Source organism: Zonotrichia albicollis, chromosome 16, assembly GCF_047830755.1.
Source record: "Zonotrichia albicollis isolate bZonAlb1 chromosome 16, bZonAlb1.hap1, whole genome shotgun sequence".
Lineage (NCBI taxonomy): Eukaryota > Metazoa > Chordata > Aves > Passeriformes > Passerellidae > Zonotrichia > Zonotrichia albicollis.
The window spans coordinates 15,359,694-15,386,601 of record NC_133834.1 but is presented as its reverse complement, the minus strand read 5'-3'; the positions used below and the strand labels follow the sequence as shown (position 1 = coordinate 15,386,601).

The 26,908-nt window shown below is 59.8% G+C and overlaps 5 protein-coding genes and 1 non-coding gene across 9 annotated transcripts in view; 3 read left to right on the top strand and 3 right to left on the bottom strand.

Moving 5' to 3' along the window:
* The window catches only part of ABCA3 (ATP binding cassette subfamily A member 3), a 32,041-nt gene extending 27,654 nt beyond the window's left edge, over nucleotides 1–4,387 (top strand). Inside the window, exons 29-31 of the mRNA XM_074553302.1 lie at nucleotides 381–568; nucleotides 674–747; nucleotides 1,941–4,387. Coding sequence (XP_074409403.1) covers nucleotides 381–568; nucleotides 674–747; nucleotides 1,941–2,072 — 394 coding nt within the window. The 3' untranslated portion in view covers nucleotides 2,073–4,387. The remainder of the gene's footprint in view (nucleotides 1–380; nucleotides 569–673; nucleotides 748–1,940) is intronic.
* Nucleotides 4,388–5,003: 616 nt separating this feature from the next.
* On the bottom strand, nucleotides 5,004–8,579 carry MCRIP2 (MAPK regulated corepressor interacting protein 2). Its single transcript, XM_074553303.1, has 5 exons — nucleotides 8,420–8,579; nucleotides 8,261–8,342; nucleotides 6,561–6,688; nucleotides 6,257–6,358; nucleotides 5,004–5,442 (listed from the first exon to the last, which is right to left on the bottom strand). The coding sequence occupies exons 1-5, from the start codon at nucleotides 8,469–8,471 to the stop codon at nucleotides 5,372–5,374; spliced, it is 435 nt and encodes a 144-aa protein (XP_074409404.1). The 5' UTR covers nucleotides 8,472–8,579; the 3' UTR covers nucleotides 5,004–5,371.
* A 1,437-nt stretch (nucleotides 8,580–10,016) lies between these two features.
* TRNAG-CCC (transfer RNA glycine (anticodon CCC)) lies at nucleotides 10,017–10,087 on the top strand. Its single transcript has one exon. It is a non-coding gene; the product is annotated as a tRNA-Gly (tRNA).
* Nucleotides 10,088–10,420: 333 nt separating this feature from the next.
* Nucleotides 10,421–13,347, top strand: METTL26 (methyltransferase like 26). 3 transcript variants are annotated; one of them, XM_074553107.1, is made up of 6 exons: nucleotides 10,421–10,683; nucleotides 11,819–11,981; nucleotides 12,076–12,135; nucleotides 12,513–12,580; nucleotides 12,737–12,852; nucleotides 12,918–13,347. In XM_074553107.1, exons 1-6 carry the CDS (start codon nucleotides 10,481–10,483, stop codon nucleotides 13,055–13,057), a joined length of 750 nt encoding a protein of 249 aa, XP_074409208.1. In that variant the 5' UTR covers nucleotides 10,421–10,480; the 3' UTR covers nucleotides 13,058–13,347. The 3 variants fall into 3 exon arrangements, with proteins under 3 accessions (XP_074409208.1, XP_074409210.1, XP_074409209.1); XM_074553108.1 differs by having other exon boundaries at nucleotides 10,423–10,683; nucleotides 12,737–12,815; XM_074553109.1 differs by lacking the exon at nucleotides 12,737–12,852 and having other exon boundaries at nucleotides 10,422–10,683.
* Nucleotides 10,949–16,880, bottom strand: WFIKKN1 (WAP, follistatin/kazal, immunoglobulin, kunitz and netrin domain containing 1). Its single transcript, XM_074553110.1, is given in 4 exon segments — nucleotides 10,949–15,261; nucleotides 16,092–16,322; nucleotides 16,324–16,357; nucleotides 16,439–16,880. Coding segments are annotated over 4 exon segments (1,818 nt in total). The 5' UTR covers nucleotides 16,501–16,880; the 3' UTR covers nucleotides 10,949–13,770.
* Nucleotides 16,881–20,149: 3,269 nt separating this feature from the next.
* Nucleotides 20,150–26,908, bottom strand: part of RAB40C (RAB40C, member RAS oncogene family) — a 36,142-nt gene continuing 29,383 nt past the window's right edge. For both annotated transcript variants that reach the window (XM_074553105.1, XM_074553106.1), the window contains 3 exons: nucleotides 25,472–25,549; nucleotides 24,864–25,086; nucleotides 20,150–23,136 (listed from right to left, as the gene is read on the bottom strand). In XM_074553105.1, coding sequence (XP_074409206.1) covers nucleotides 22,856–23,136; nucleotides 24,864–25,086; nucleotides 25,472–25,549 — 582 coding nt within the window. In that variant the 3' untranslated portion in view covers nucleotides 20,150–22,855. The remainder of the gene's footprint in view (nucleotides 23,137–24,863; nucleotides 25,087–25,471; nucleotides 25,550–26,908) is intronic.

The following is a 26,908-nucleotide window of genomic DNA, read 5'->3' as shown; positions in this document are numbered from 1 at the left end:
TGGCCAGGGCTTGGCATAAGAGATCAGGGAGAGTGGTGGGATCCGAGGGATGGGACACACCTCCGGGGCCTGGTGGGTGGGCATACACTGCCTGCAGCCAGTGGCTGGCTCGACCCAAATCTCCCTCCTCAAAGAGTCCAGAGAGAAGGGAACACACCTCCAGCCGCTTCCCAGAAGCTTCTGCTCATGTCCTGGTGCTTACATGCCCAGAGAAGCTGTGGCTGCCTCATCTCTGGGGGCATGCTGGACTGAGCTTGAAGCAGCCTGTTATAGTGAAGATGTCCCTGCCCATGGCAGGGGGTAGAATGAGATGAGCTTTAAGGTTCCTTACAGCCCAAACCATCCTGGGATTTTCTGAACGAGTCCTCTCCTTCCTGCAGCATGGAGGAGTGCGAGGCACTGTGCACACGACTGGCCATCATGGTGAATGGGCAGTTCAAGTGCCTGGGCAGCCCCCAGCACCTCAAAAGCAAGTTTGGTAGTGGATACACCTTGCTGGCCAAAACCCGGAGCGAGGAGGAGGGTGAGCTGCAGGCCTTCAAGGCCTTCGTGGAGAAGACTTTCCCAGGTACCGTGAGATGCTGGAGTGGTTGCCCCTGGAGCAGGGGCAGGTGCTGGGTGTGAACTGCAGCACCTTCCCTAACACAGAGCCTCTACCTGCTCCATTCCCCAGGCAGTGTCCTGAAGCATGAGCACCAGGGCATGGTGCATTACCACTTGACCAACAAGAACCTCAGCTGGGCACAGGTAAGGGGCACTGGGAACCCTTCTCCTGGCCCTTCCCATGTTCTTGGTGCTTTGCTTTCGGTGGTGCATTCTCCCCACGCTGCTTTGCACTGTGGAAACCTGGCATGGGTGGCACAAGTTCCCCATGCTGACTGCTCCCTGCTCCTGCCCCTCTGCCCCAGGAACCCCCTGGCAGTGCTTCAGTGTGGTCCCACTGGGGCTGTGGGCAGTGGCTGTCCCCAGCCACTGATCCTGAGGGGTCCTAGCCCAGGGACACCGATAAAACCCCACAGTACAGTTACAGTATGGAACCCTCTGCATACAGAGTTAGGTATAGAGCATACCTAGTATAGCTCTCTGTATATACTGTCTGCATGTACATTATCTATATGTGAATACATACAGAGATATTCATAGTATATAGATAGTTTTCATATGCAGCATCTAAGTATATATATATATACAGATACATATATACATATATATATCTGTATATTACATGCACTGGATGTAGTATATATCATATACTGTATATTGTGTTTATACAATATATGATATATACTCAATAAGGTATGTGGTATAGGTAATACTCTATAAGATTATATACTCTATATCAAGTATATAGTATAGTCTATAGAGTATATTTAGAGAGAGTACATAGTATACAGATTATATTAAAACTAGGTATAGGATTATATAAAAACTAGAGAGTGAGTTTATCAATATGTATATCATATGTAGCTCAAGATAAAAATTATGTGTATGCTAGATACAGATAGTTATGTATAGTGTATTTAATGTCCTAAGTGTTATTTCTATATTATATAAATATTTTATATATATATATATATAATGTGTTAGCAGAAGCCTTGGGCAGGGATTCAAACCCAGATATGTGTGTGTATATATAAATACATATATACATGTATCTATATGTATGTATTTGTATATATGTATGTATATATGTGCATTTATCACATATAATTGTGTAAAACAATCATATCCATAGCATATGTTTTAAAATGGTGTCAGATGCTCCTGGCTTCCCCCCACTCTCCTGCCAGGGAAGGTGTCATTTTCCTGGGTCTCCCTGGAGAACAAAGCTTTCTCTGCTTTCCCTGCCACAGCTGGGATGTTCCCTGTCACAGCCTGGGGCTCCCCTGTGGTCCTGGGAGTCCTCCCATGCTGCCTCCTGTCCCTGCCCTCCCTTGCAGGTCTTTGGGGCCCTGGAGAAAGCCAAAGAGAAATATCGCTTGGAGGACTACTCGGTGAGCCAGATCTCCCTGGAGCAGGTCTTCATGAGCTTCACTCGCTTCCAGCACTACACAGAGGACAGAGGGAAATGAGCCCCTGGTGCCCCGGCACGGACTGGCCCTCAGCCTATACATAGTATATATAGAGACAGTAATTTATATATCGGCGTGTCTTAAATACTGTATCAATGTAAACCTTCCCAGCGAGGGTGAGGGGATGGCAGCTCCTGGCTGCCAGCGCTCCGGGGTGCGTGGGTGTGCGTGTGTGTGCGCATGTGACACTGCCACTCTCCAGCCTTCTTCATCCATACAGCAAAAAACTCCACCCAAAAACCCGGGAGAGCCTGGATGGGTGGAGAGGGGCGTTGGACTTGGGATGGCAGAGGAGGATCCCCTGCGCTCCCTCCTCCCTGCCCTCACTCACACCCAGCAGGACGCGCCCCGCGCTCCTCACCCGCATGTCCCTGTGTTGTTTGGTAGTTGCTCGTGGTTTAGCAGGAGCCTGTCACATAGCTCAGATCCAAACCGTCCTTGGGGCAGCAGGATGTGCTGGGATTGCCCCTGGGAGCACTTTGTGTGCAGCGAGGGGGGACAGCTCAGCTCCTGTCTGGCACCTGCCTGGCATGGAAAGAGGAGGCTCTGTCTCCTTTAAGCGCCAGGGAAAGCTTGCCAAGCGTGGCTCGAGGAGCTGGCTCTGGCCCCAGCTGTGCAGGGGGAGCTGTGGTGCCAGGAGCTGGCTCTGGGTGAGAGGTAGCCATGGAGCAGTGCCCAGAGCTCAGCCTCAGAACAACACGTGATGGGCAGGGCTGGGAGCCAGAGCTGGGGGCAGTGAGGGGTGCCCAGGGACACTGCAGGGACGGGTGAGAGGTGCCACAAGGTCCCTGGGGACGCTGTGGGTTGAGGGAGAGGTGCTGCAGGGTCTTGGCTGTGCTCTGTGGGATGGGTATGAAGTGTCACAGGGTGCCCAGGGATGCTGGTGGCCTCAGTGCTGTGCCCATGCAGGGGCTCTGCCAGCAGCACTGCCCCACACTGTGCAGGGCAGCCACAGGAGCAGCGTGAAGCCAGCGATGCCCTCGCTGTGCCCATGTCCTGCTGAGCTCACCCCTTTACACCCCACACAGCTCCAACCTGACCACATCTGTCCTGCATCTGCCTCCTCATCCCCTCTGCCCCTGACCAGGCTGTGCCAGCAGCAGGCAGGAGTAAAGGCCCTGTCCTGCCCCTGCCTGGCTCCAGGATGCTGCTGGGCACCAGCATTGCCCAGCCTTGCCTGGGCCCAGTTGGAGGAGGCAGCTCCTTTTTGGAGTTTCCCAGTGACTGGGTTGGGGTTTTTTTTGTTTGTTTGTTGGAAATCTGTGTTGATTCTTGTCTGTCCTTAACTAGTCCCTGTGTCACCTGGGGCAGCCCCTTGGGAGCTGCCCCATGATCAATGCAGAGCTATTTGCACTATAGTACTACACACAATTGCACATAATTAATATTTATGGCAAGGGGGGCTGATTCCCTCCCAGTGATTGCATTGTCAGGGGTTGGGTTATATTTTTGGGTTGGGTTTTCATTTTTTTCCTTGTGACTGACTCATTTATTCCTGTTCCATTCCTTTCCTTTGCCTAATGTTGTTGTTCAGAACAATGGTGCATCATGTTACTAAGAATTTCCCTGGATCTTAAAGCTGTGTGCTTTTATTAGTCAGCAGCCAGCAGGTGCATGGCCTGCTCTGACACCTTGGAGTCCTGTGGAGTTGCTGGCAGGGAGGGATTGCACCCTGGGAGCATCCTGGTGGGCAGCAGAGCCAGCCACTGCCAGGGCACCATGCAGGGGGAATCCCAGCAGCAGGGACTGGCCCAGGGAGGGAAGGGAAAGGGGGGGATGCTTTTAGCTGGGAGGGTGGGCTGGCAGTGCCCTGAGCACAGCAGTAGCTGTTCATGTTGGCTCTGGTGCCCCTGCAAGGCTTGGTGCTGGGTGGGGACACAGAGGCACCTTCAGCCCCTCCCTGCCCCCGATGCCATGGCAGAGCTGGGGCAGAGGCCACGCAGGGCTGGCATCCCCTGGGCCCAGCCCTCCATCGCTCTGGGGCCACCCTGGCCTGAATGAAGGAGGTGTTATGGCAGCAGCATTCCCTGTCCCAGGGCTGGAACACCCTGCCTGGCAGCGAGGCAGGCACTGTGGGCTGTGCGTGGTGCTGCTCCTGATTTCAGTCACAGCCACAGTGCCAGGTGTGCCAGCCTGGGGCTGGGAGCAGGACCAGGAGTGCTCCATGGGCAGGTGCCAGGGGCACAGCTGCTGCTGGCACTGCTCTGGCCTCCCAGGTGGGAGAAGCAACACAGCTCCTGGCCAGCTTCTACTCCGCCCTGGCTGCAGTGTGGTTGTTCCCCTCATAGGAATAATAAAGATGATTTTGTTTTCCAGTGGGTGTTTCCTGGCCTCCTTTCGAGTCAGACTCTGTTCAGCCTGTGCTGGCCTCCTGCTGTCTGTCTGGGGAGAAGGGCATGGGGGTAGAGGGGTGTCCTACGAACCAGAAGGAGAAGAGCTCAGTCTGGCTTGAAAAGCCCAGCACCTGAGGAGTTTTTTGTAGAAGCAGAAGTTGGGGTCCCCCATTCTTTTTACTTCAGGTAGCCACAACTATCCTCTCTCAGCTCTCCCAAACAGCCACAGGTGAGGGGGAGACCTGGAGCCTTTTGGCCTCCATGGCAGTGGGCAGCTGGCCCTGGCACTGCCATTCCTGCAGCTTTGCCCACTGAGATGCTGCAGCGCAGCTCTGGAGCACAGCCAGGGTGCTCAGCCCCCCTTGCAGATTCCCATATGTCCCCCCAGTCCCCAACATCACCTAAGACAGCACCAGCCCCTGGCTGAGCCCCGGGAGATGGGGCAGCATCGGGGTAAGGATGCAGCTGCGAGGAAGAGGAGCTCCAAGCCCTTGGATCCAGAGGAGCCACGGGTCAGCTGAGAGCATCCCCTCTCCAGGGGCCACGGTGCTGCAGACCCTGCTTCCCCTGCTCCCCCCGGCACAGGCGCGGCTCCACGGGCAGTTTCAGCGCTTTATTGTCTGGCGGTGCTGCTGCAGCACCCCCTGGCCTCCCGCGGCCGCAGGGGGAGCCGCTCCCTGTCCCCAGCGTGGCACCGCAGTGTCCCTGGAGCTGGAGGCTGCAGGAGCCGCAGCAGGCCGAGAACTGGCACTTAAGGAATCCTGGCTGGGGCTGCACGCTGCTCCTGTGCCGGGCACGGGGAGGGCGCGGGGCCGGGCATGGCTGTGGTCCGGTGCTCGGGGCTGGCTCGCTCCACCTCGGGCGTCTCAAAAACGCTTCAAAAACGCCTCCGATGCTGGGCTGTCACCAGGTGCTCGCAGCTTCGTTTCTCTTAGAAAGAAACCAAAGGCAACCTTTTCTTCCCTTTTATGAGCTGTTTTCGATTTTGGCCAGAAATTGCTGTGCCCACCAATCCTCCAGGTCGATGGGAACGAAGTCTGAGAAAGAGGGGAGGGAGAGAGGGGAACAGCTGGAGCAGGAGCAGAGCTCTGGGTGCTCCTTCCAAACCCCAGAAAAAATAACCATGGAATCACAGAATATCCTCAGCTGGAAGGGGGAGCCACAGGAATCACCCAGCCCAGCCCCTGTCCCTGCACAGACACCCCAACAATCCCACCCTGGGCATCCCTGGCAGCACTGTCCAAGCTCTCCTGGAGCTCTGGCAGCCCCGGGGCTGTGCCCATTCCCTGGGGAGCCTGGCAGTGGCAGCACCCTCTGGGGGAAGAGCCTTTCCTTATCTCCAATCTAATGACACCCCCAGGTGTCCTCCACCCCTATGCCGTGTCCCCAAAAGGCCAGACTGGATCAACAGGGACATTCTCTTCCTTGGGGAGCTCTCAGCTGCTGTGAGAGCCCAAAGGCTGCTGACTCCAGGTGCCACCAGACAAGTGTTGTCCCCAAGCCCAATTGGTCCTGCTGGCCCCAGGAGAAGCAGGTTCGCACAGGCAGCTCCTCTCTCTCCAGCATGATGCCGAACCCCTCGGTGGCAGGAGAGGGCCTGAATCCCAGAGGAGTCAGCAACACAGTGGAACATGCAAGGGATGCAGTGGGACATCCCCACCGCAGTGCCTGGGGACAGCTGTGCCCACAGCACCCCCAGAGTGACCTCAGCACCAGCAGGACAGACCCATCCAGCATTGGGATCCTCCTCCTCCTTCCACTACAGCCCCGTTCAGGGGCAGGCTGAGCCCACAGCCCCTCCCTGCACCCCGAGCCTGATGCACCCCAAAGGGCACCACCACTGCCACTCACTTTTGAGTCCGGGGTTGGGGGTTTTCTCCACGTACTGCACGGGGCCGCAGGCGCTGTCCCCGCTCCGGCTGCTGTCCAGCTGCTGCTCTACCTGCTGCCAGGCTGGGGAGGGAACGAGGCCGGGTGGGTTTGGGACCGGCTCCCAGGGCAGGGGGCTGCGGGACAGGAGCGGGAGGCGGAGCAAAGGAGGGAAGTGCCCAGGCCGGGGACTCGGTGCCTGTCCCCAGCACGGGGCAGGCGCTGGGGAGGGGCTCCACGTGCTCCAGCTCCCCCGGCTGCTGCCCCTGGGACCCTGTGCCCTCACCTTCATAGACAAAGCGGACGTTCTCCTCGTGGGCCAGCGTGTAACATTCCTCAGGGGCTGAGATCTGCTGCAGCAGCAGTGGGGGCCTCTTGCCATTCACTCTGTTGAAGACGAGTTTCTGTGCTGGGCTGTGGAGGGAGGGAAGCAGGGGGAGGTGAGGGCACAGGCAGCTCTGCCCACCCCAGCAAGAACTGGGGCGGTTCAGGTGTCCTGGACTGTGTCCCCACAATGCACACACTCACCCACAGCTGCAGCCGCCCTGCCCTGTCCCCAAGGAGTGCGATGGAAAGGGACCCAGCCCCAGGGACAGGGGATTCTGACACAGGAGGGGTGCAAGGGGACCTCCCTGGGGAAAAGCCCCAGCTGCCCATCTCCTACCCATCCTCCAATCTAGCACCAAGTGTAGTCCCTAAGATAAAGAATCTGCCACCAAAAGTGCAGGAATATCAGGAAATTGAAGTGAAATTCAGTCAGGTACTGGACAGGGGATGTGCCATCCTCTGCAGATCAAACACCCAGGTACACAGGAACAGCTCTGGCCCCAGCATGGGGCACACAAGGTGCCCCAGGACTGGGATGTTACACTCTGAAAAGTGGGAGCAGGTCAGGCTTCCTCAGAGCTGGGATCCCCTCTGGTGAGGGGCACTTCAACCACCCCCTGCCCGGATGAGGCAACACCCGCCAGAGCTAAAGGCAAGACTTGGGATGAGACCTGGGAGCACATTCAATGCAAACTCCAGCATTTTGGCTTTTCTGCCCAGCTCTAGGGCAGGACACGCTTGCAACAGCCACGTTCCTCATGGGGCAAAGTCTAAGGGGCCCTAGGAGTGGGATTGGAGGGCAGGAGGGACTGGGAGGAGGCAGCTCCTGCAGATCTGCAGGCAGGGGCTGGGGAGAGCAGCAACTCTCAAGCCCCCACAGCCAGGGGCAGGCAGGAGGGCAAGTGTGGAGAAGCCACTCCAGTGAATTCCAGGGGTCCTGGGAAGGAGAGGAACTGGGGAGTAAGGGGGGAGCTCATTTCTTGGAGCTGGAGAGGACGTGCAGAACCAGTGGGGTCCCACTACCCTGTGTGGGTGTGCTGTGACTCCAGGCCTCCAGTCGGGAAAGGGTCCCCGTAGGGATCCCATCCGCACCTCCCAGCCACTGGAAGACCCCACAGCACCCTGCCAACAGCCCCGGGTACTGCTGCGGGACACTGGTGTTCACCAGAAAGTGTCACCCCGGCTTTTGGGGCAGAGGGGAGCGCGGCTCCGCGGCCCCCGGGGGTGCGCGGCGCGGCCAAGGCGGGCGGGACCGGCGCTGGCCCCGCCGCCCGCTTCGTGCAATCGGGGCCGCCGGCGGAGGGGCTGGACCAGCCCGGCCCCGGCTCTGCCCGCACCGGGACCCCCCCGTGCCGCCTCCTTGGCGTGACCCCGCCGGTCCCACTGCCCGCGGGTTTGGGCACGGCCCGTGGGCAGGAGGGGGGGCGGCCACCCCGGTGTGTCCCCGACGCGGGGCGGCCACGGCGCAGGGCACCGAGCCCAGGCGTGCCCGGAGCTCCGCGGGACGCGCCAGCACCGCCGAGACCCCCGGGCCGGGCGGCACCGAGCAGAGCCCCCGGGCCCCCGTCCCGCGTCCGGCCCGGCCGTCCCGTTCCCGTTCTCTTCAAGGTCAGACCCGGCCGCCCCGCGCCGCTCCCCGCCAAGGTCACCGGCGCTCACCTGGCCGGGGGCCACAGGCCGGGCTGCGCTCGCCCCCGGTACTCGCCCAGCTTGCTGCTCTCCACCGCCTGCTGCGTGGGACCTGCGGGGAGCGCGGGGCGTCAGCGGCGGCCGGGCGGGACGGAGCCCCCGCGGCCCCGGCCCCGCGCCCCCCGGTACCTGTGCGCCGCTGCGTGGCGAGCTTGCTGGGGCCCCGCGTCAGCGTGTACATGGTGCGGGCCCCGGCCCACGGCCCCGCCGCCCTCTCGAGTGCCGCAGGTGCCCCTCGCCGGGGCCTTAAGCAGGCAGGGCCGGGCCCCCCCGGCTCCGACACGCCCCCGTACTTAAAGGGGAACGCGCATGGAGCGAGGGGGACGCGGAGCCGGCGCCCAGAGCCCGGGGGGAGCGGGGGACACCCGCGGGACGGGTCGGGGGGAGACACACAGGTCGGTGGGAGGCGTGCGGGGACACACGCGACACGTGCGTGCTGTGCAAGGGACATGTCTGCGTTGTGGGGACACACAGGGGACGCGCACGGGATACATCGGCAGCACACGTGTGGATTTATGGGGACACACAGGATGCAGGAACAAGCAGGGCACATGCTGGGAGCACATGTGAGGACTTTCATGGGACACAGAGGGGACATGCGGGAGACATGGGACTCGCACAGGACACACGGAACGCGCAGAAGGGACGTTGGACCATGCGGGGCTGAAGTAGGGGAGAGGGCACAGCAGGCACGTGGGACACACGATGGCACAGGCGCGCAGGGGACACGGGAGTCACGGCAAACTCGGAGGGGACCTGCACGGGGACATTCGGGATACGGGACACTGGAGCCACGGCACACACAGGGGACAGATAGGGGTCATTCCTGGGACACAAAGGACCCGGGCAGGGAAAAGTGAAGGGGTGCAGAGGCAGGGGCTGAGGTACCACCCCCACAGGGACAGCGCAGGGAGCCGGGTGGGCAGCCGCGTCCCCGCCAGCACGGTGATCCTTGGAGCGGGGGTTCCGCCAAGGTGTCCCCACGTGGCAGGAGGTGCAGACCCAGGACACGACCCCGAGCTGGTCCCCGGCCACCCCGCAGTGTCCACCGGCCGCCCCCGTGGCTGGCGACAGCACCCAGAGTTTTGGGGAGAGGCCGTGTGACAATCACACTGGGGTCTCTGGGGGCTCCAGGGGCTGCAGAGCCACCCCACGAGGGTGACCTTTGCCTTTCCGCCACGTTGCCCCGGTAGTGGCTGCAGAGGGAGGGCTGTAGGAGGGTACCTCCCATAAAAGCCCAGCTTCGCCTGGCCCTGGTGGGTGCCAGGCACGCGTGGACCCATCGCGCGTGTGCATCCACTGCTGCCACTCCCAACCCTGTTACTGTGCCTAAATACACTCCTGACCCACGGGATGCCACCAATGGCTGTCACCCGGCTTGTAACGTGCTGGGGGCTGTGCCTCAGTTTCCCCCCGGACCTGCCCGGGGTTTCTAAGCGCCTGTTGGCGCATCCCTGAGCCTTTCCATGCTGGGGAGGGCTGAACCCCTAATCCTTGTGCTCCAGATGGATCCCTCCGGACCTCCATCACCACTGACAGCTGCCGCGGAAGAGGGGGGGTGGTGTCCCTCCCCGGCTCCGTTTCCCTGGGGTGTCCGCGCAGAGCCTCACTTGCCCCTTTTGGGGGGTGCCGGTGCTGGGGAAGCGGCCGGGCCGGGACTGGGGCCGGGGGAATCTCCGCGGGGGCGGCGGGACCGAGGGGCAGCGGGGCAGGATGGCTCCCGGCCGCGCCGCTGGTGTAGTGGTATCATGCAAGATTCCCATTCTTGCGACCCGGGTTCGATTCCCGGGCGGCGCACTTACTTTTAGTCTTGCTCGATGTCGCCATAGGACGCGAAACACGCCCGCACCGCTGCTCTCAAGGTGAAGAAAAAAGGAGAGTTTATTTTCTGACTCCAACACTCATAGTTTTCCACAAATGACAGTGGATTGGAAGGTGACAGTGCCACCTCTCCAATGACACCGGACAAACCAACAGTCCATCAAATTTCCCCTCCTCCATAAAAGAATGCAAAACTAAGTTATTTACAGAAACTGTGTGTGAAAGTTTGCTACAAGAATGTAAACATCGGAACGCTTAGAAATTCTCAAAACATCGGGGCGGCCGCTGTGCCTTTCCCCTCCCCGCCGTGCGTTGCTCCTCCCGCGGCGCGGGGCGGTGCCGCGGCCGCGCTTCCCTCCCGGCCCGGCCATGCAGGTCCCGGCGGCGGCGGAGCGGAACAAGGGCCCGATCCTGGCGGTGCTGCGGGAGTGCGCGGGGCCGGGCGCGGCGCCGGGCGCGCTGCGGGCGCTGGAGGTGGGCGCGGGCTCGGGGCTCCACGCCGCGCACTTCGCGCGGGCGCTGCCGCAGATGCGCTGGCAGCCCTCGGACATCGACCCGCGGGCGCTGCGCAGGTGAGCGGGGCCGGGGGCACGGGGGAGCCCGCAGCACTCCGGGGGCACCGCCTGCAGCCCCTCCCTCGGGCCATGCACCGCGGCCTCGGTTCTCTGCTCCCCGTTTTGTTTTTTTTTCTTTATTTATTTTATTCCGTTTGGGGAAAACCCCAATATCTAATTCTCCTGCAGGCCTGGCTCTCCTGCTTAGTGCTTTGCTCCCTCCAGGAAAACCCCGATATCCAGCTCTTGGATAAACTGGATACGTATTTTTTCTAGAAAAGACCCATTCAACAGTGGACCCAGGCTCCACAAATTTTTTATTTTTTCAAGAAAAAACCCAATGGCCAACTCTCCAGCAGCCCAAGCTCCCCTGCTCAGTACTGTATTCTTTCCAGGAAAACCCCAATATCCTGCTCTCAGATGAGATTTATGTGTATTTTTTCACAGCAAAGACCCCCTTGGACAGTCCAGGCTCTCTGGCTTGATGCTTTATTTTTTCCAGGCAAACCACAATATTCAGCTCTTGCCCAGCCCAGGCTCCCCAGGTCAATACTCACAATATTTTTTTCAATAAATCCCCAATATCCAACTCCCAAACAACCCATGCTCCCCAGCTCAGGACTTTATTTTTTCCCAGAAACCCCCCAAATCCAGCTTTCCACTGTAGAAAAAAAAAAAAAGCCTGGTGGGGAGATGCTGGAACCAGCCCCTGTCCAGGAGAAGTTTTGTGCTGCCCACCCAGCAGCATCCAAATAAAATAATATATGGGTAAAAATAATCTCCAGGCTGGGAGGCTGCAGGAGCTGAGACCTCGGTGGTGAATGTGCCAAAAAGGGTGTAAATAACACCAAAATCAGGAGGTGCTGGTGCAGTGGTGCCAATGGGGTCCCCACAAGGGGAGAGTGCTCCAAACGTGGCGAGGTTGGGCCCTGGGGCCTCTGCATCCCCATGCTGCATCCCCGGTTGTCCAGGTGCTTCCAGTTCTCTGTGTGGCAGCTGGAAGCAAAGGGCTGGGCAAGGACCCCCAGGCTGTGCTGGACCCACATCCCTGTGGGTGTTTCTCCACTCCTGAGGGTCCGTGCAGGGCTCTGGCCCTGCCTGCAGCGGCTGCAGGGGCACCCGGCCGGCCTTGAGCTGGACTTGGTGCCCACAGCATCGCTGCCTACGTGGAGGCCACGGGGCTGCCCAACCTGCTGCCCCCCATCCTGCTGGACGTGTCCCAGGGCTGGGAGACCTGGGGGGGCACCCAGCCCGCCAGCCTGGACCTGCTGGTCAGCATCAACATGATGCACATCTCAGAGCTGCGCTGCACCGAGGTGAGCGCCCTCCGCAGCCCCTGTCCCTGCTCAGGGGGGGCTCCCGGGGGTGTCCCCAGCCCCCTGACCTGTCCCCACATCTCTCGTCCCCCAGGGCCTGTTCAGGGGTGCCGGGGTGCTGCTGAAGCCCGGAGGTGTGCTCTTCACGTATGGGGTGGGTCCCCTGTCCTGGTGCAGGAGAGTCCTGGGGGCTGCAGGGTGCCAGAGCAGATTCTGGGGGGCAGCTCCGCTCATGGCTTAGGGAGGGAGCTGGGAAGTGCAGGGGCTTGGCTTTTGGGGGTCTCTGCCTTTTGAGGCACATGCTGAGCCCTGGAAGGGGCAGTTTTGGAGGAGGCAGGTCCTGTCCTCCCTCACCTTATCCAAAGCAGGGTCTGGGGTGCCTGCAGAGGGTGACAGGACTCCCAGTGGGTGACAGGACTCCTTGGGGGCCGTGTCTCTTCCCGCTTGGCTTCTGTGGGGGCAGCAGCCTGTGGCAGGGGGGCTGGGGGGCACAGGGGGCTCCTGCCTGCAGCTCCAGCTGTGTCCCACCAGCCCTACGCCGTGGACGGCCACATCAGCCCCCAGAGCAACGTGGACTTCGACCGCAGCCTGAGGCAGAGGTAGGAGGGGGCTGGGGGGCTCCTGGGCCCCATCCTGTCCTCTGTGTCCCCCCCCGCCGGAAGCTCCCACCCTGCGTGGTCCTTCGAGATAAGCCAGGCCTGAGGGCAGCCCCCGGCCGGGGGTGTCCCGGGTGTGACCCCCGGCTCCTCCCGCAGCAATCCCGCCTGGGGGCTGCGGGACACGGCAATGCTGCGGGAGCTGGCCCAGGCCAACGGGCTGAGCCTGGAGAGGATGGTACGTGCTGGGCCCGGGGCTGAGCCTGGAGAGGATGGTACGTGCTGGGCCCGGGGCTGCCCGTGCTGCTGGGCACCTCTGAGCCCGGCTCTGTGCTTCCAGGTGGACATGCCGGCCAACAACAAGAGCCTGATCTTCCGCAAGCTGTAACCCGCCCTGCCGGCACTGCCGTCCCCACTGCTGCCTCCTGCAGGGTGTCACTGTCCCGCCGTGGCTGCCACTGCGGCTGGGGACAGCAGTGATGGGACAGAGCCCCGCTCACCCAGCTGGGGCTGGCTTGGCTGGGCAGGGTCCATCTGCCCTGGTGCCTTTGGGGCTCCCTTCGCAGTGGGATGCCCCAGCCTGGGCCACAGGACCCAGCACAGCTGCCGCGGGGGGGCACAGGTGTGGGGGGGGACAACACCCCTGGGCATGGGGGAGACTCCTTGCTCCGTTTTCTTGGAGGATGCTGTGCCAATGGTGTCTCCCTTCCCCCGTTCCTCAGGATTGTGCTGTTGTCCCCCCAATAAACTCTGTGGCTTTGCCCCCCACACCCCAGCAGCTCCCTGATGTTTTCAGCACAGACACTGGGAGTGGGGGTGTCCCCAGTTCCAACTCCAGCACCAATGAAAGGGTCAGGTCCAGCACCCAGGGGTGTTACACTGGGCCCAGAGGCTTTGGTGAAGTGGGAAGATTTTATGGGTGGGGTGTTCCCAGCAGGTCTCCCACCCCTCTGCAGCCCAACCCAGTTCTCCATTGCTTCTGGACAGGCTGGGGTAGGGGTCACACGGTGGGGGAACATGCAGCAGATAAATTACAGTGGACGTGGGAGCTGGTCTGGGGCTCAGCACGGGGCTGAGGAGAACTACCTGACAGTGGTAACCTCTAGACACAGGCACTGGTGCGGGGGCTCCCTCAGGCTCCCCCCTCCGTGCTGTGTCTGCAGCTCCCCCTGTCAGCACATCCTGACTCTCCCCTAGTCCTGGAAGCGGTTCAGGAGGTCGCAGGTTTTCTTCTCCATCAGCTCATAGATCTTCTTCACCCGTTTGTCGTTGGCTGCCCGGACGTAGCTGCTGGGGTCCAGCGTGGCCATTCCGTCGTGCACCTCGCCCATGATGATCAGGGGCCCGTCCTCCGCCGTCATGTTGGGGCAGGGGCAGCTCCAGTCCATGTCGGTCAGGGTCACCTCCAGGTACTTGATGTTGAAGAACTTGAGGCCCATCTTCTCATCCTTGAGGACGTCCTCGAGGGCGAAGCGGGCTATGCCGGAGTCCTGGTCCTCCACGATCTCCATGAGCCGCCCCACGATGGCGAAGTCGCTGCGGCAGAGGCTCAGCACCATCTTGCTCTTCAGGCGGCAGGCCTTGCACTGCAGGCTCTTGGGGAAGGGGCACACGTCCTCGCAGGTCTCCTTGCTCTCAAAGTTGTTGGTGTTGCCCTCGCAGCCGCCGTAGACGAAGGAGTGGCACTGCTTCAGCAGGTGGTTGTACGCCCAGCGCGGCTCCCAGTTCTGGCAGGGCCCCTGCACCATGGGCAGGAGGCAGGTGGGGCGGGCGCTGCCCAGGCAGGCGGCTCGGCACTCCTCGTACGTCTCGAAGTGGTTCCTGTTGGCCCCGCAGCCGCCGTAGCGGAAGGTCAGGCAGGAGCCCTGCTTGGCGTCGAAATGCCAGCGCACCTCCGTGGGCTCGCAGCGCCTCCGGTCCGGCTCCTTCAGGCACTCGGCGCTGGGGAAGGGCTGGGGGCTGCCGCTCCGCGGGGTCCCCCCCGGCTCCCGCCGGAGCACCGACAGCGGGAAGTCGGCGCGGAGCAGCCCGGCGGCGTTGCGGGCCGTGCAGGTGTAGATGCCGGCGTCCTCGTAGCGGGCGTTGTAGATGACCAGCTGGCCGATGTTGGTGACCACCACGTTGCCGTACATCTGGTCCGGCCGCATGATGAAGTTCTCCTCCCGCTCGCTCTGCTTCTCCCAGGTGATGTCGGGCTGCGGGCGGCCGCTCACGTCGCAGCGGAAGCTGACGGTGCCGCCGGCGCGCACGGACTGGTGGAAGGGGTTGGTGTAGAGCGCGGGGGGCACGGGCAGCTCGGGGCCGGCGCCCGGCGTGGGGCGCGCCGTGGTCTCCTGCGGCACGGGGCTGGTGTCGGGCCAGGTGAAGATGTGCTTGCAGGGCACCGTGGTGAGGCGGGTGCCGCGCAGACACGCCTCGGCGTCCATGTAGCACTTGTTGTAGTAGGTGAGGCCGTCGGAGGCGCAAGTGAAGTTGGGCTCCTTCTCGCAGCGGTCCTTGCACTTGCACACGGGCTGCCCGTCCCAGATGTCGCAGTCGGAGCCCTGCTGCGCGCACACGAAGCTCTCGCAGGACGCTGCGGGCGCCAGCGCCAGAGCCGGGACGCTGCCGTCGGCAAAGCGAGCGGCCACGCAGCTCCGCAGCCCACACACGTTGGTGCAGCATTTCTCAAAGTCTTCACAGTCCTGGCCGGGGAGGGAGAAGAGATTGGGGGGGACGTGGAGGTCACCGCTCTGCTGGGGCTGTGGGTGCTGTTCCCACCCCTGTGGGACTTTGGGGTGGGCAGGTGTCCCCCGCGCAGCCCTGTGCACCTCCAGCATCGCTGGGCTCCGGCTAAGGGCCAGAGCTCCCCGGCACGGCCGTGCCAGCCCCAGCCCACCCTCAGCACCCCCAGGATGTTTGCGGGTGCACCGCAGTGATGATGGTCCCTTCTCCTCACAGCAGAGAGCATCTTGCCCTTCTCAGCTTTTGCTGGCCGAGGGGAGGCAGAACGCAGCAGATGAATTGTGAAGGAGTCTCCCCTCGGGGTTCAGACAGCCCTAACCAGGTGGGGTTACCCCTGCTCAGCCTGGTGGAGCCAGGGCTCTCTGGAATGGACAGCCCGGCCCGTGGGTGGGCTCCGGCCCCCAGGGGAAATTTGGGAGAGGATTCTGTTCTCGGGCTGATGGGGTCCGTGTCCCAGCACACCCATTCCTTTCATCCCAGCCAGCCCTTTGACAGGGTGGAAGCATCCTGGGGGTGCACAAGGAGAGTGTTCTGACCAAGGGACACGGTCTGAGGGGGTGACACGAGGGGCCACCCAGCAGTTTCTCTGCCTGTGGGCAACAGGGGAGCCCAGCAGACAGGAGGGGCTTAGGGGGCAAAGCTGCAGCAGGGCTGCAGAGCCCGTTGCTCTCAAACAACTGAACCGGCTGTGCCACCCAGCACAGCACCCACACCACACCCCAAAGCATCTCCTTCGGGTGCCTGGGGATGCCCCCCAAACCCCGTTACCGCCCGCAGCCCCCCCGCTCACCTGGTCGGCCTGGCACTCCCGCTCGCAGGTGCTCTGGGCGTCCACCCACAGGTTGGGGTTCAGCTGGTTGGGGCACACGCCCAGGTGCCGCATCCTGCCCGGCTGCAGGCTGAGCCCGGCCGCCGCCGCCAGCACGGGCAGGAGCAGCGCGATGCGCAGCGGGCCCCGCTGCCGGCCCGCCCGCTGCCCCCGGGTCCCGCGCCCGCCTCTGCCCCGAGGAGCCATCGCGGCCGCCCCGCGCCGCCGGCCTGGCTCGCTGGCGAGGGCTCGGGGTAAATCACATTCAGGACGGACGGGATGAGGGAGAAGGCGGGCGGGGGACAAAGAGTAGGAGGAGAGGACCAAACCTCTGTCCTTCAGCACACCCGGCGCCCGCCGGACCACCGGCGATGCCGCCCGCCGCCTCCATCCATCGCGGTCGGCTCTCGGGGACGCGGCGGCAGTGGCGGGCGGCTCTCGGGGCTCAGTCCATCCCCGGCACGGCCAGCGGGGCGAGTGGGGTGGAAGGGGAGGACGGGAAGGTTGTAATCTGAATCCCCTCCCTTCCCACTGATGTTTCTGGGTGTTTGGAATGGGAAAGGCGCTGACCTCAGCCTCTAACCCCGGCGAGCCCGGCGATCCCTGGGCAAACACGGGGGGAGATCAAAGGCAGAATGCAGAAAGTCTCCAAAGAGGGAGAGTGAAAGGGGGGGCGGGGGGGCGCACACAGAAACCCGCCCGGCCCACGGAGCCGAATTCCTGCAGGATGAGAAAACAGCCGGAGCCTGCGGTCCCCTCGGACGGGGCGGCCGGCGGGAGGGACGCGGAGCCCACGGAGCGGGCGGCGGGACCCGGCGGGCCCGGGCGTCCCTCGCCCCGCACCGCATCTCGGGCACCCACCGGCCCCGCAGCCGAAGGTGCCGGGAGCGGGACAGCGGCACGGATCCATCCCGGCTTTCCAGCCCGCATCCCACCCGTGCCGTGCTGCGGGCACAGGACCGTGTCTGGCCTGGCGGGGTGGGTGCCCACCCAGGCCCCCCCGGAGGGGCTCCCAGCCCTCCCTCCCCGGTGATTTACAGCCAGGATGTTTCCTGAGCCACACCAGACCCCGGCACGTTGTGCTGGGGCTCAACCAGCACGTCCCGCACCAGCCCAGAGCTGGCAGGAGCCGGCCCCGGCTCCCAGGCCAGATCCCCCTAATCCCCGATGGAGACTGACCTGCAGCAGGAACATTTAATGGCATTTTGGGAGCATTAACTCTTCCGGCTCTGGTGAGAGCCTCAGCCCTGAGGAGGCTTTGCAGCCCCTGTGAAACAGCAAACCCGAGGGCGTTTTGCCCCGGGGAGGAGCTCAGCACCTCCATTCTCCCCTCTTGGGGAGCACGTGGTGGAGAGGACAAAACCGGTGGGAGCCCTTTCCTTTTTTGTTGGGGTTTTTCTGTGGTGAGGGTGACCCAACCCAGCCCCACTCCAGAGCTGCTTTCACATGGAATGGTTTGGTGCTCCCCCAGTCTGTGGCTCCTTGGGGAAGCCCTTTTGCCCCAGACCCGGTGATTCGGGGGACCCTCAGCACCCCCACGCTGGTGTGAGCAGGGTGCACCACAGTGCTCTGGCACGGTGACCTCCAGCCAGCAGCAGTGACAGTGCTGTGACCACCCCTGCCACCTGTGCCACCAGCACACAGCACTGCTGCTGCCTCGGGCTGCCCATGGTGATCCTGGGGCTCCCTGGGACCCAAACCCCAAAGCACAGCCAGGTCTGTCACCAGCTGGCCATGGCCATGCATGGAGGGCTGGAGTGTGTCCATGGCTGTGCCCTGAATCCCGTTCCACAGCCAAGCAGGCTCCCAAGGGTCCATCCAGCTGCAGATGATGAGGGAAGATTCTGCTGCCCTGGGACACTCGTGGGGAGGCTGATGTTCTGCAAACAGGGAATTGCATCAGGCCAGCCCAGCCAGGAGCTGCCAGGGCCTGTACCCTGCATGCCCTGGCAGCCCGAAAGCCCCAGACTGACCCAGCTGGCCCCAGGCACTCCCTGATCCACAAACCCACAAATTCCAGCTGGGAAGCAACATGGCAGATGTACAGCACCTTGGTCCCAGGGTGCAGCCCAGAGGCACAGGGCCACTTTGGGGTGTCCCAGGGTCCTTCCAGAGGAACTGGGGCAGGAGGGAAAGGGGACCTAGACCTAGAGCCCAACTTCTGCCCATAGCCATGTCTGAGCTCTGTGTGGTCATATCATGATGCCAGTGCCAGGCTCTGGGTTGGTTCTTGCCCCACTGCCCCTTTCCAGAGGCAGAGGAGCAGTGCCAGAGGCTGGCATGTGTCACACCGGAGACCAAGGTGCCTCATGCCTGTGCTCAACATCAGAAGCTGCAAGGACAAGCCAGGAACCTTCACCTCAGTGGTGCAAGGCTGGATGGAGGAATGGCAGCAGCTGCACGGCTGGAAAAGCAGCTCCCAACAACTGGAAATCCTCACCCACACCTTGGGACCCCGACCCAGCCTCTTCTAGTGCTTCTTCAGCTGAAGGTGAATGACAAAGCAACTCTTCCCACCCTGACCAAGCCCACAGAAATTCCACCACCTCAACAGCTCCCAGCTGTTCACCTCCATGTGTCCAGGCACCAACTGCACCCTAGAACAGGGATTTTTTTGGGTCACTTTCAAAGATCCCAGACACAGATGAGGATTTTATGGTTCATCTTCTCCCTCCAAGACAAGGAATTGGCCCAGCAGCGTGTCCTGGAGGGAAGGGTGCCATGCTCCCTATCCCTGCTCCCACAACCTGCTGCACCCAGCAGGCTCCTGTCCCTCCAATGCACCCGTGGGCAGCTGCACCCTCATTTTCACGCATCTTGCAATTGTATGAAGGTCACCACCTCTTCCCAGCCTATGTGGGACAGTGGGACCAACCCAAGAAACCTCTCATCAGAAAGGTGAGTGCGGAGCAACACACTGAGTGACCAAAGCCCTGAATCATCCCAGAGCAACCTGCTCCCTCCTTTCTCCGAGGAGCAGAGCCTTGAAGCTCTCGCAGCCTTCCCAGCCGGCTCAGGCTGTGCAGTGTTTTCCTGCCCGGCTCTTCCCAGGCACAGCTGCGGCCCCGCAGCCCCCGCTGCTCCGCCCTAATGGGCTCCGGCTGTCCCGACCCCACCTGAAACCACACACAGCCTTTGTTTCGGCCCTGGGAGAGGGAACAGACACTTCCAGAACCCCCTGAAGAAAAAGAGGAAAAAAAAGGGCTGTGTGACTCTTCCCTGACCAGGCTTTCACCTTAGCTCCAGGGTTTTCCAGGCTGCAGACACGATCTCATTTCCCCCTGCCCCCTCCCAGCCCCAGCAATTACTACTTAAGCTGTTAAAACAAGCGTGGCCAGTCTGGTACGAAGTGGAAAATCTGATCCTAGGGAAGTGAGAAGGCAGGGGAAAAGGGAGGTCAAGGGGAGGTGGGCTGGGAGAAGGGGATCAGACAAGAAGTCTCCCTCCACCCCAGGATCAAATCCCCTTTCTCTGGGGCTCCTGGTGCCTCCAAAGGCCACTTTGGTGTGACACCGGTGCTCCGAGCTCCCTGCAGCATCCCCTCCCTTTCAGTCCCATTTGTCCCAGGATGGCTTCCAGCTTGCTCCAGTCTGGGCTGCCACAGCGCTCGCTGCTCCCTCAGGATCACCCAGACCCAAAGAAGGGATTTAGGGTTTGACTGTACTTGTCCTGCCCTGTGGAGCAGGGACTGGGCACAATTCCTGGCAAACTGCTGGAGACCGTGGCTTCCTGCAGCCACCTACGGGACCAGCCCTGTTGGAGACGAGTTTGTGTTTCCTTAGGGCTCCACTACCCCAAATCAGTGGTTCTGTGAGAATCAAGAATAGATTTCTGCAGATTTCTGCATCTACAGAACAGGAATCATGGCTTCCCAGAAAATGTAATTCAAGTTATTTTGTGGATGACCTGGAAATGGGAATATACACCTGTAACACAAACAGTCCCAAATCCCCATGCATGGGCAAAACCACCACCTTTTTCCCTTCAGCCTCTTTCCAGCCCACACAAAAATGGATACTTCTCCTCTTTTCAACTGGTAGTTCAAAACAAACAAAAAGACTTTAATTTATACAAAACAAAACCATGTAGAATCAGTTAAACAACACTGACTGTACAAAGGAATAAAAAAATAAACGGATAGTCCAAAAAAACCCAACTCAGGAATGGTACAAGTGTTGGAGAGCAGCTACAGACTAGTGTTGACATCAGATGCAAGAATCTTTTCCTTTTAAATTAAAAAATAAAAAAAGTTTGTTGCTGGGCAATCACTCCAGGGAAATCTTCCATCCTCACTCCAGACAGGATCTGCGAGACTTCACAGGGTGACAAAACCTAAACCAACCACAGGGAAACAGCGTGGGGAGGTGGCACACGTGGCACAGCCAAACCAAAGCAGAGGTACAGCGAGTTTTGAGCCATGCAGCAGCTTGGTGATTCCAGGAAGGATCCCTTTCTCCCTCTGTGTCCCGCACACCGGCCGGGCCGGGGGCGATCCTGGAGGAGCCGCCCTTGGCGGTGCCGGTCACCTGTTGGCCGTATATCCCTGTGCTGCTGAGCCAGCAATTGTCTTCTGCTGCTGTTAAGTGATGGGAAACAGGTGCCAGCCATCCAGACAGGTTCTCCAAATCCCCCGGCCTTCGTGCCACCGGGACAGCCCGGCTGCGGCTTTGCTCTCGAGCCAAAGCATCCCTTCAAAGGATTCCTCTCCCCCTCCACCTGCCTGGGGTTTAATTCTGTCCTCGCTCACTTGAGCTGGGTGATAAAGCACGAGAGAGCCGAGCCAAGAGACCTGCCCATGCTGGGCTCTGCAGGGAGGGGAGGGGGAAGCCTCTGGCACCCCCCAAGTCGGCTTGGGAGGGAGGGAAGCGGTGTCCCCACAGGGGGACGTGTCCCTGCTGTCCCTGCTGTCCCTCCTGTCCCTGCTGTCCCTCCTGTCCCTGCTGTCCCTCCTGTCCCTGCTGCCTGGACACAGCGGGTCCGTCGGCCGCGCCGGAGCTGCAGCGGCTTCATCCTGCCCACACAGTGCCCCAGGCTGCCTGGAAAGGGGGAGCACAGCAAGCTGATCCCAGGAGGAGATGGCAGCACTGTATACTTCACTTACTACCACCCTACTCACAGTCTACACACCCTGACCACCTGTGAGAACCTGCCACCAAAGCCCAGCCCCACTGCCAGGCTCCCTTAGCTTTCGGGATAAGGGCTGGGTGCTATTTCTCAGTTTGCAGGTGAATTTCCAGCACAGGTCAGCTATGGAACAAAGCCAGAGAGGCAGCTGCACTTGCTCGACAGAAGATCCATCCCAAGCTCTTGCCCCTCCAAGATCCAGGAGCCATGCCATGGAGCAAAGCAGCTTGCTCTCCCAGTCTCCTGGGACTGCTCCAAGAGCCAGGTGATTTTACCACTGAGGGACCTGGAGATGGCCATTTCCTCATCCCAACCTTCCACCTTCCCAGTCCCTGCTCCTTCATGCTCCAGTGGGAAAAGCCACTTCTGTCCTTTCCCACTTTCATCCAGGAGGAGCCACAGCAGCATGAGCTCAGGCAGCATCTTTGGGAAAGCAAAGCTGGAAGCAGCCAGGATCCAGGAGCTGTCATGGATAGAGGGCACTAGAAGCGATGGATGAGACTTTGCAACAATAAGGGAAAAAATTCAGCATTTTTCCCCTGCTTTAGGCACAATGCTCCCAGCCCCTGCTCCCAAATCCCCGATGAGAAAGCACAAAGTGAGCAAGGCCTCAGTCTGACCCCAGAGCTGCCTCTTCCTCCTGCCTGCCACAGCACTCCAGCCCCCCAGGACCCTGGCCTTGCTGCTCTGCTTCTCCAAGCACTGCCATCCCACCCTGCCTTCAGCACTCACAGGTTCTAGTGAATGGTAGGAATAGAGCAGCTTGGGGCATGTTCCATGCCAATCATCCTTTCCTTCTGCACATGTAGTATTTAAAAGCACCAGCACGAGCCCAGAGGTGAGGGAAAGTCTCTTAAAGCATTTATGTGTTTTCATTGGAAAATCCTCCACTTGTCCCCTTTGCTGACACTGGGAAAGTCAATCCAGTGCTTGTATTTACATGGCTGCATAAAATTTTCCCTGACTGCTTCTTAAAAAAACCCTTAAAAAACAAGTGATATTTATATATATGTATAATATTTACATAAATAAGTGAAGGTGGCGAACGGAGCGCTGCCTTCCTCTTTCCAATTGGCCAACTCTTGCCTTGTTTTCTGGTTTTTTGGCAACAGCAGGTTAACATCCTGGTGAAAACTGTCATTAGTCCCCCGTCCCTGCTTCTTTTTGTCTACATCCAATGACCACTATTGCACCAGCAATCTGTTCAGGAGGCCAAGAGTTAAAGTTGCAGCACAGACTCTCCTTGCCTACTCCCTTAAGCCTCTCAATCTTCCATTAAATCCATTGCTCCATTGAGACTGGATGAGCTTTTTTTCCCCTTCCCCCCTCCCTAACCCGGCAGCTGCTGAATTTTCCACCCCAGGCCAAGAGGCAAAGCCCAAAGCATTCTTGGAGGGTCACTTGGCAGATCCTCTCCCCGCCAGCGCTGCGGGATCCAGCCGGCACCATGCTTCTTCCTATGCCAAGCCAAAACGTGAGCACATTCCTAACGCTCGTGCGTGCCATTGGAAAAGCAACCGTGGCCCATCTGCAAGGATCCAGCGGAGAAGGGTTCAGTGTGCAAACAGCTGTACACGGGCGGGCGGGCGCGGATCCGACAGAAGCTCGGGGTGCCCATCCTGCTAAGAGATCTTGCAGTTGTTGCGCGAGCAGTTCTGTGGGGGGCTCTGGGGCGGCCGGATGGATTTGGATCTCTTCAAGCTGTTCCCTTTGCTGCTGCTGCCGCCCCCGCTGCTGGCCAGGGAATAGGAGCGGCCGTGCATCATCACGGCGTTCATGCCGTTGGCCATGGAGAAGGATTTCAGGTGGCTCTTGATGGTGACGGGCAAGGGCAGCTTGTCAATGAGGTGCACCGGGGTGCAGGACACGATGGCTCGGCAGCACAGGTCCTGTAAGCTGAACACTGCGGGGACAAAGGACCACACGGTCAAGGGCCAGGAGAGCTCCTGGGCTGCCCTTCCCCACAACCATTCCTTACACTGCACAGCTCCAGCTCCTCACGGAGATATGTCAGTAATGATTGCACAGGAGCTGGGAGTAGGGAGAAGGGTATTTAGGGCAAAAGCTTGGGAAATCAAGGTGAGCTTTGCTGTTGGAGGTTGGTGCTTTGCCAGACACCAGCTTTGGTGTGAACACAGGGTTAGGCACTGCCAGCCCTGCTCTGCTCAGCACCCGGGGCTGGCAGAGCCTGGCTCACATTCCTGACAGACACTTGGCTTCTCAACCCATCCTCTGGCAACCAGGGCAGGCCTGGCAAAGAGGCAACAGGGTCAGCAAGTCCTGAAACAGGACAGTGTCAGCTGGGATCTGCAGAACCCCAGGGCGCATAGACCCCAGCAAGCCAGAGCACTCAGAACATCTCTCTGGCCGTCCCAGTTTCCCAGCATCCTCCCAGCCCAGCCTGCACCGTGTGAGCCTGCCTGCCTGCCTTGGCAAGTCCCTCTCCCTGCCGGGGATTCCCAGCCAGGGGCCACACGAGGGCACTCGTTATCCTCCTGCCTGCCAAAGCCACGCTGCCGTTCCCGAGCAGGCCGATCCCCACTCCCTGCTAGGGAGGCCCCGTTCATGGCATCACAGAACCATTTGGGTTGGAAAGGCCTTCTAAGACCATCGAGTCCAACCATTCACCCAGCACTGCCAATGCCTCCACTAACCCGTGTGCCCAAGTGCCACATCTGTATCATTTTTTGAACACCTCCAGGGATGGTGACTCCACCACTGCCCTGGGCAGCCTGTTTAAGGGTCTGACTACCCTTTTTGTGAGGAAATTTCCCTTAATGTCTAATCTAAATCTCCTCTGGCACAATTTGAGGCCATTTCCTTTTGCCCTTTCCATTCCCAAGCAGGCAGTCTGCAGTCTCAAATCCTCTGGAAAAGATGCAGGAAAGGTCTGTGCATTCAGCCCATCCCTGCGACCTGCAGACCATGGCACAGCAACCAGGCTGGGGACAGGAGCCCAGGCAGAAAATTTGGTGACTGGGGCTGGCAAACAGGATTTTCTCACCCCGATGAGCAGGGGCTGAAGGTCCATGTGAGAGCAGGACACCCCACAAACACAGATCTGCTGCTGCTCAGACTGCTGTGGGACACACTGCTACCTCCAGCCAGGAATAACGTGGGAAGTGAGATTATTCTGCTTCAAACTCAACAGGCTGAGACATAACATGGAATCTGCTTGTGGTTTCCCTCCTTGTGGCATGGATATATGGAATAACCCAGCCCACTGCTGCATGCTGACAGCAGGGATGAGATTTAGTCCCTTTCAGCTCCTTGGGCACACTGCTTCCATCCAAAACAAAGACAGGCTCAGGCAAGGGAATGGAGTGAGGTGCTTACACTTGGATTTATCCCACACAAATGTTTGATTGAAGTACTTTCAATGTGGGAGCTTATTTGCCCTCAGCCTCATCCAGAGTAAGTGGAAAGGCAGAGGATGCCCCAGAGCATTGCAGCTCCCAGACACGCTGAGCTGCCCTCTGGAGCTGCCCATCCCATGCCAGCACAGGCAGCTCCTGGCTCAGCTTCAGCTTGTCTGGCCTGAGGCATTCCCCCACGTGGGGAGGGTGCAGCTCCCACAGCTCCCACCCAGGCAGCCCCAGGGCCCCCCCAAGCTCCCTCCTGCCCACTGACCTCGGTTGGGTCTCCAGATCTTCTCCATGCCGTGGCGCATGAGGACGATGCGGGACAGCTCCGTGAAGGACTCGATGACGTTGAAGTTGCACAGGGGGCTCACCTCGAAGAAGGTCATGCAGTTCTTCTCGGCGTAGGCGCGCGCCTGCTCCGTGGGCACCTGCCGCTTGAAGGCCAGGTGCAGCCTGTTCCCCACCAGGATCCGGGGCACACCTGGGGCGTGCTGCAGCAAGGAAAGGGGTGAGGAAATCAGGGCTACAGCCAGCGCTCTGCTTAGCTGCAGTAGCAGTGAGGGGAAAACAAACAGAAGCTGCTCTGTGGCAGAGGGACTGCCCAGCAGCACCTCTCTGTGGTGGGGCAACTCATTTGTCACCTCCCATTTCTGAGGGAACTTTCCTGTCTTTTCTTGACCATTCCTGAGCCATTTCCTACTACTCCAGATTTACAAAGAGATGGAGGGCAGACATTTATTGCTTTGCTCCACTTATGACTGCACTGCCATCGTGTCCCCTCCACAGCAGAGCTGTCCCCATGTCAGGTAACACCTTGGGTGATCCCTCCCCATGTCTCTGCTGTAGATCATTGCATGGGCTCCTCCATTCACTCACCTCATCTATTTCCTTTATCCATCGGTCTATCCCATCAAAGGACCAGCGATTAGTGATGTCGTACACCAAGAGAATTCCCTGGTGGAAGACAATCAGAAGCAATCAGGAAGTTCCATAGCAGGGCAGGACACCCCTGACAGACCCCCATAGGCAGAAACCAAGAAGCAAAGGGACAGAACATTGCTCCAGCCACACCATTTGTGTGCTGATAGTGCAAAAACTGAGACAACAGGGCTGTGTTAATGCAGTCCCAGGTCATTAGGGAATGTTTTACTCCTGTTTTGGCTCTGGTATCCAGCAAATAATTTCCAAAATTGTAGTTTCTACACAGGAGGAGGAACTGCCTTGGTGGCTGTATTGGAGGAGCAAAACACATCCTGCTCCTGCCACAACTCTGATGCAAACTTGCTGAGGCAGAAACACACCTTTTTTCTATCCCCTTACTGACAGCTGCAGTCAGTGGGAAGGTGGCAGCAGGACAGGAAGGAATTTTCAAGCACACCCCTCTTCACCAGAACCTGTGTCACTGTGAGCCCTTTGCTGACAAGGAGGAAGATGAATAAGGCTGGTAAGCACCACAGTATCTCCACAGACTGAGCTCTCAGGACTGGGATCCATCCTGACTTCAATGAAGGTGTTTCTATTGTCACTGCCACACTGGCAGAGAACAGGCCAGAGGTACCTACAGCATCCTCACGTTGACATCCACTGTCCCTGAACATCTCATCCATGACTTGCTTCCCAGTCACCTCCTGAGGAGCAGCACGTGGTGCTGGCAGCAGCACAGGCACGACTCAAGGCAGGAAGGACAAGGGACAGCTCTGAGGAGTCTCCATGTCACCCCAAGGAGGCTGGCAGGACCCAGGAGCGTGGCCAGACTGTTGGCCGTCACTCAGGTCCACAGCATCTCCCAGCAAATGAGCTTCTCTTGAATGTGAGTATATCTGAGGACAGACACAAGGAAAGTAGGCTGTGCCTGGCCCTGCAGGCACACAAGTCAGGAGCTGCTGCTTGGCACCAGTTGGGCACAGACAGCATTTATAGAATTGTCCTGAGCAGAGCCTTTCTGCAACCCTCCCATTATTTTTCTGACTTCTTGTCACTCTTCTTTGCAATAAAGGACATTCCAAGTGACAACAGGCACTCCAAGCTGACTTGGCAGAATCACAGTATAAGATTGCCTGGAATGGGAGCTAGGGAGGAGGAGATGATGCTGTGCTGGGAGAGGAGGAACCCAGCTGGGAAGGCAGTGCTGGATGAAAGGAAACCCAGCAGCAGCAAGACTAAGGGCAAACCAAACCAGACCACTGAGCACCAGGCTCTGCAGAATCAGCCTTCCCTGAACCAGGGGCATCCTCCAGGAACAGCCATCCCCTTCAGCAAAGCCCCAGCATAGGCAGAGATCTTAAACTGGCAAAGGAAGGTGTCAGCTTTCAG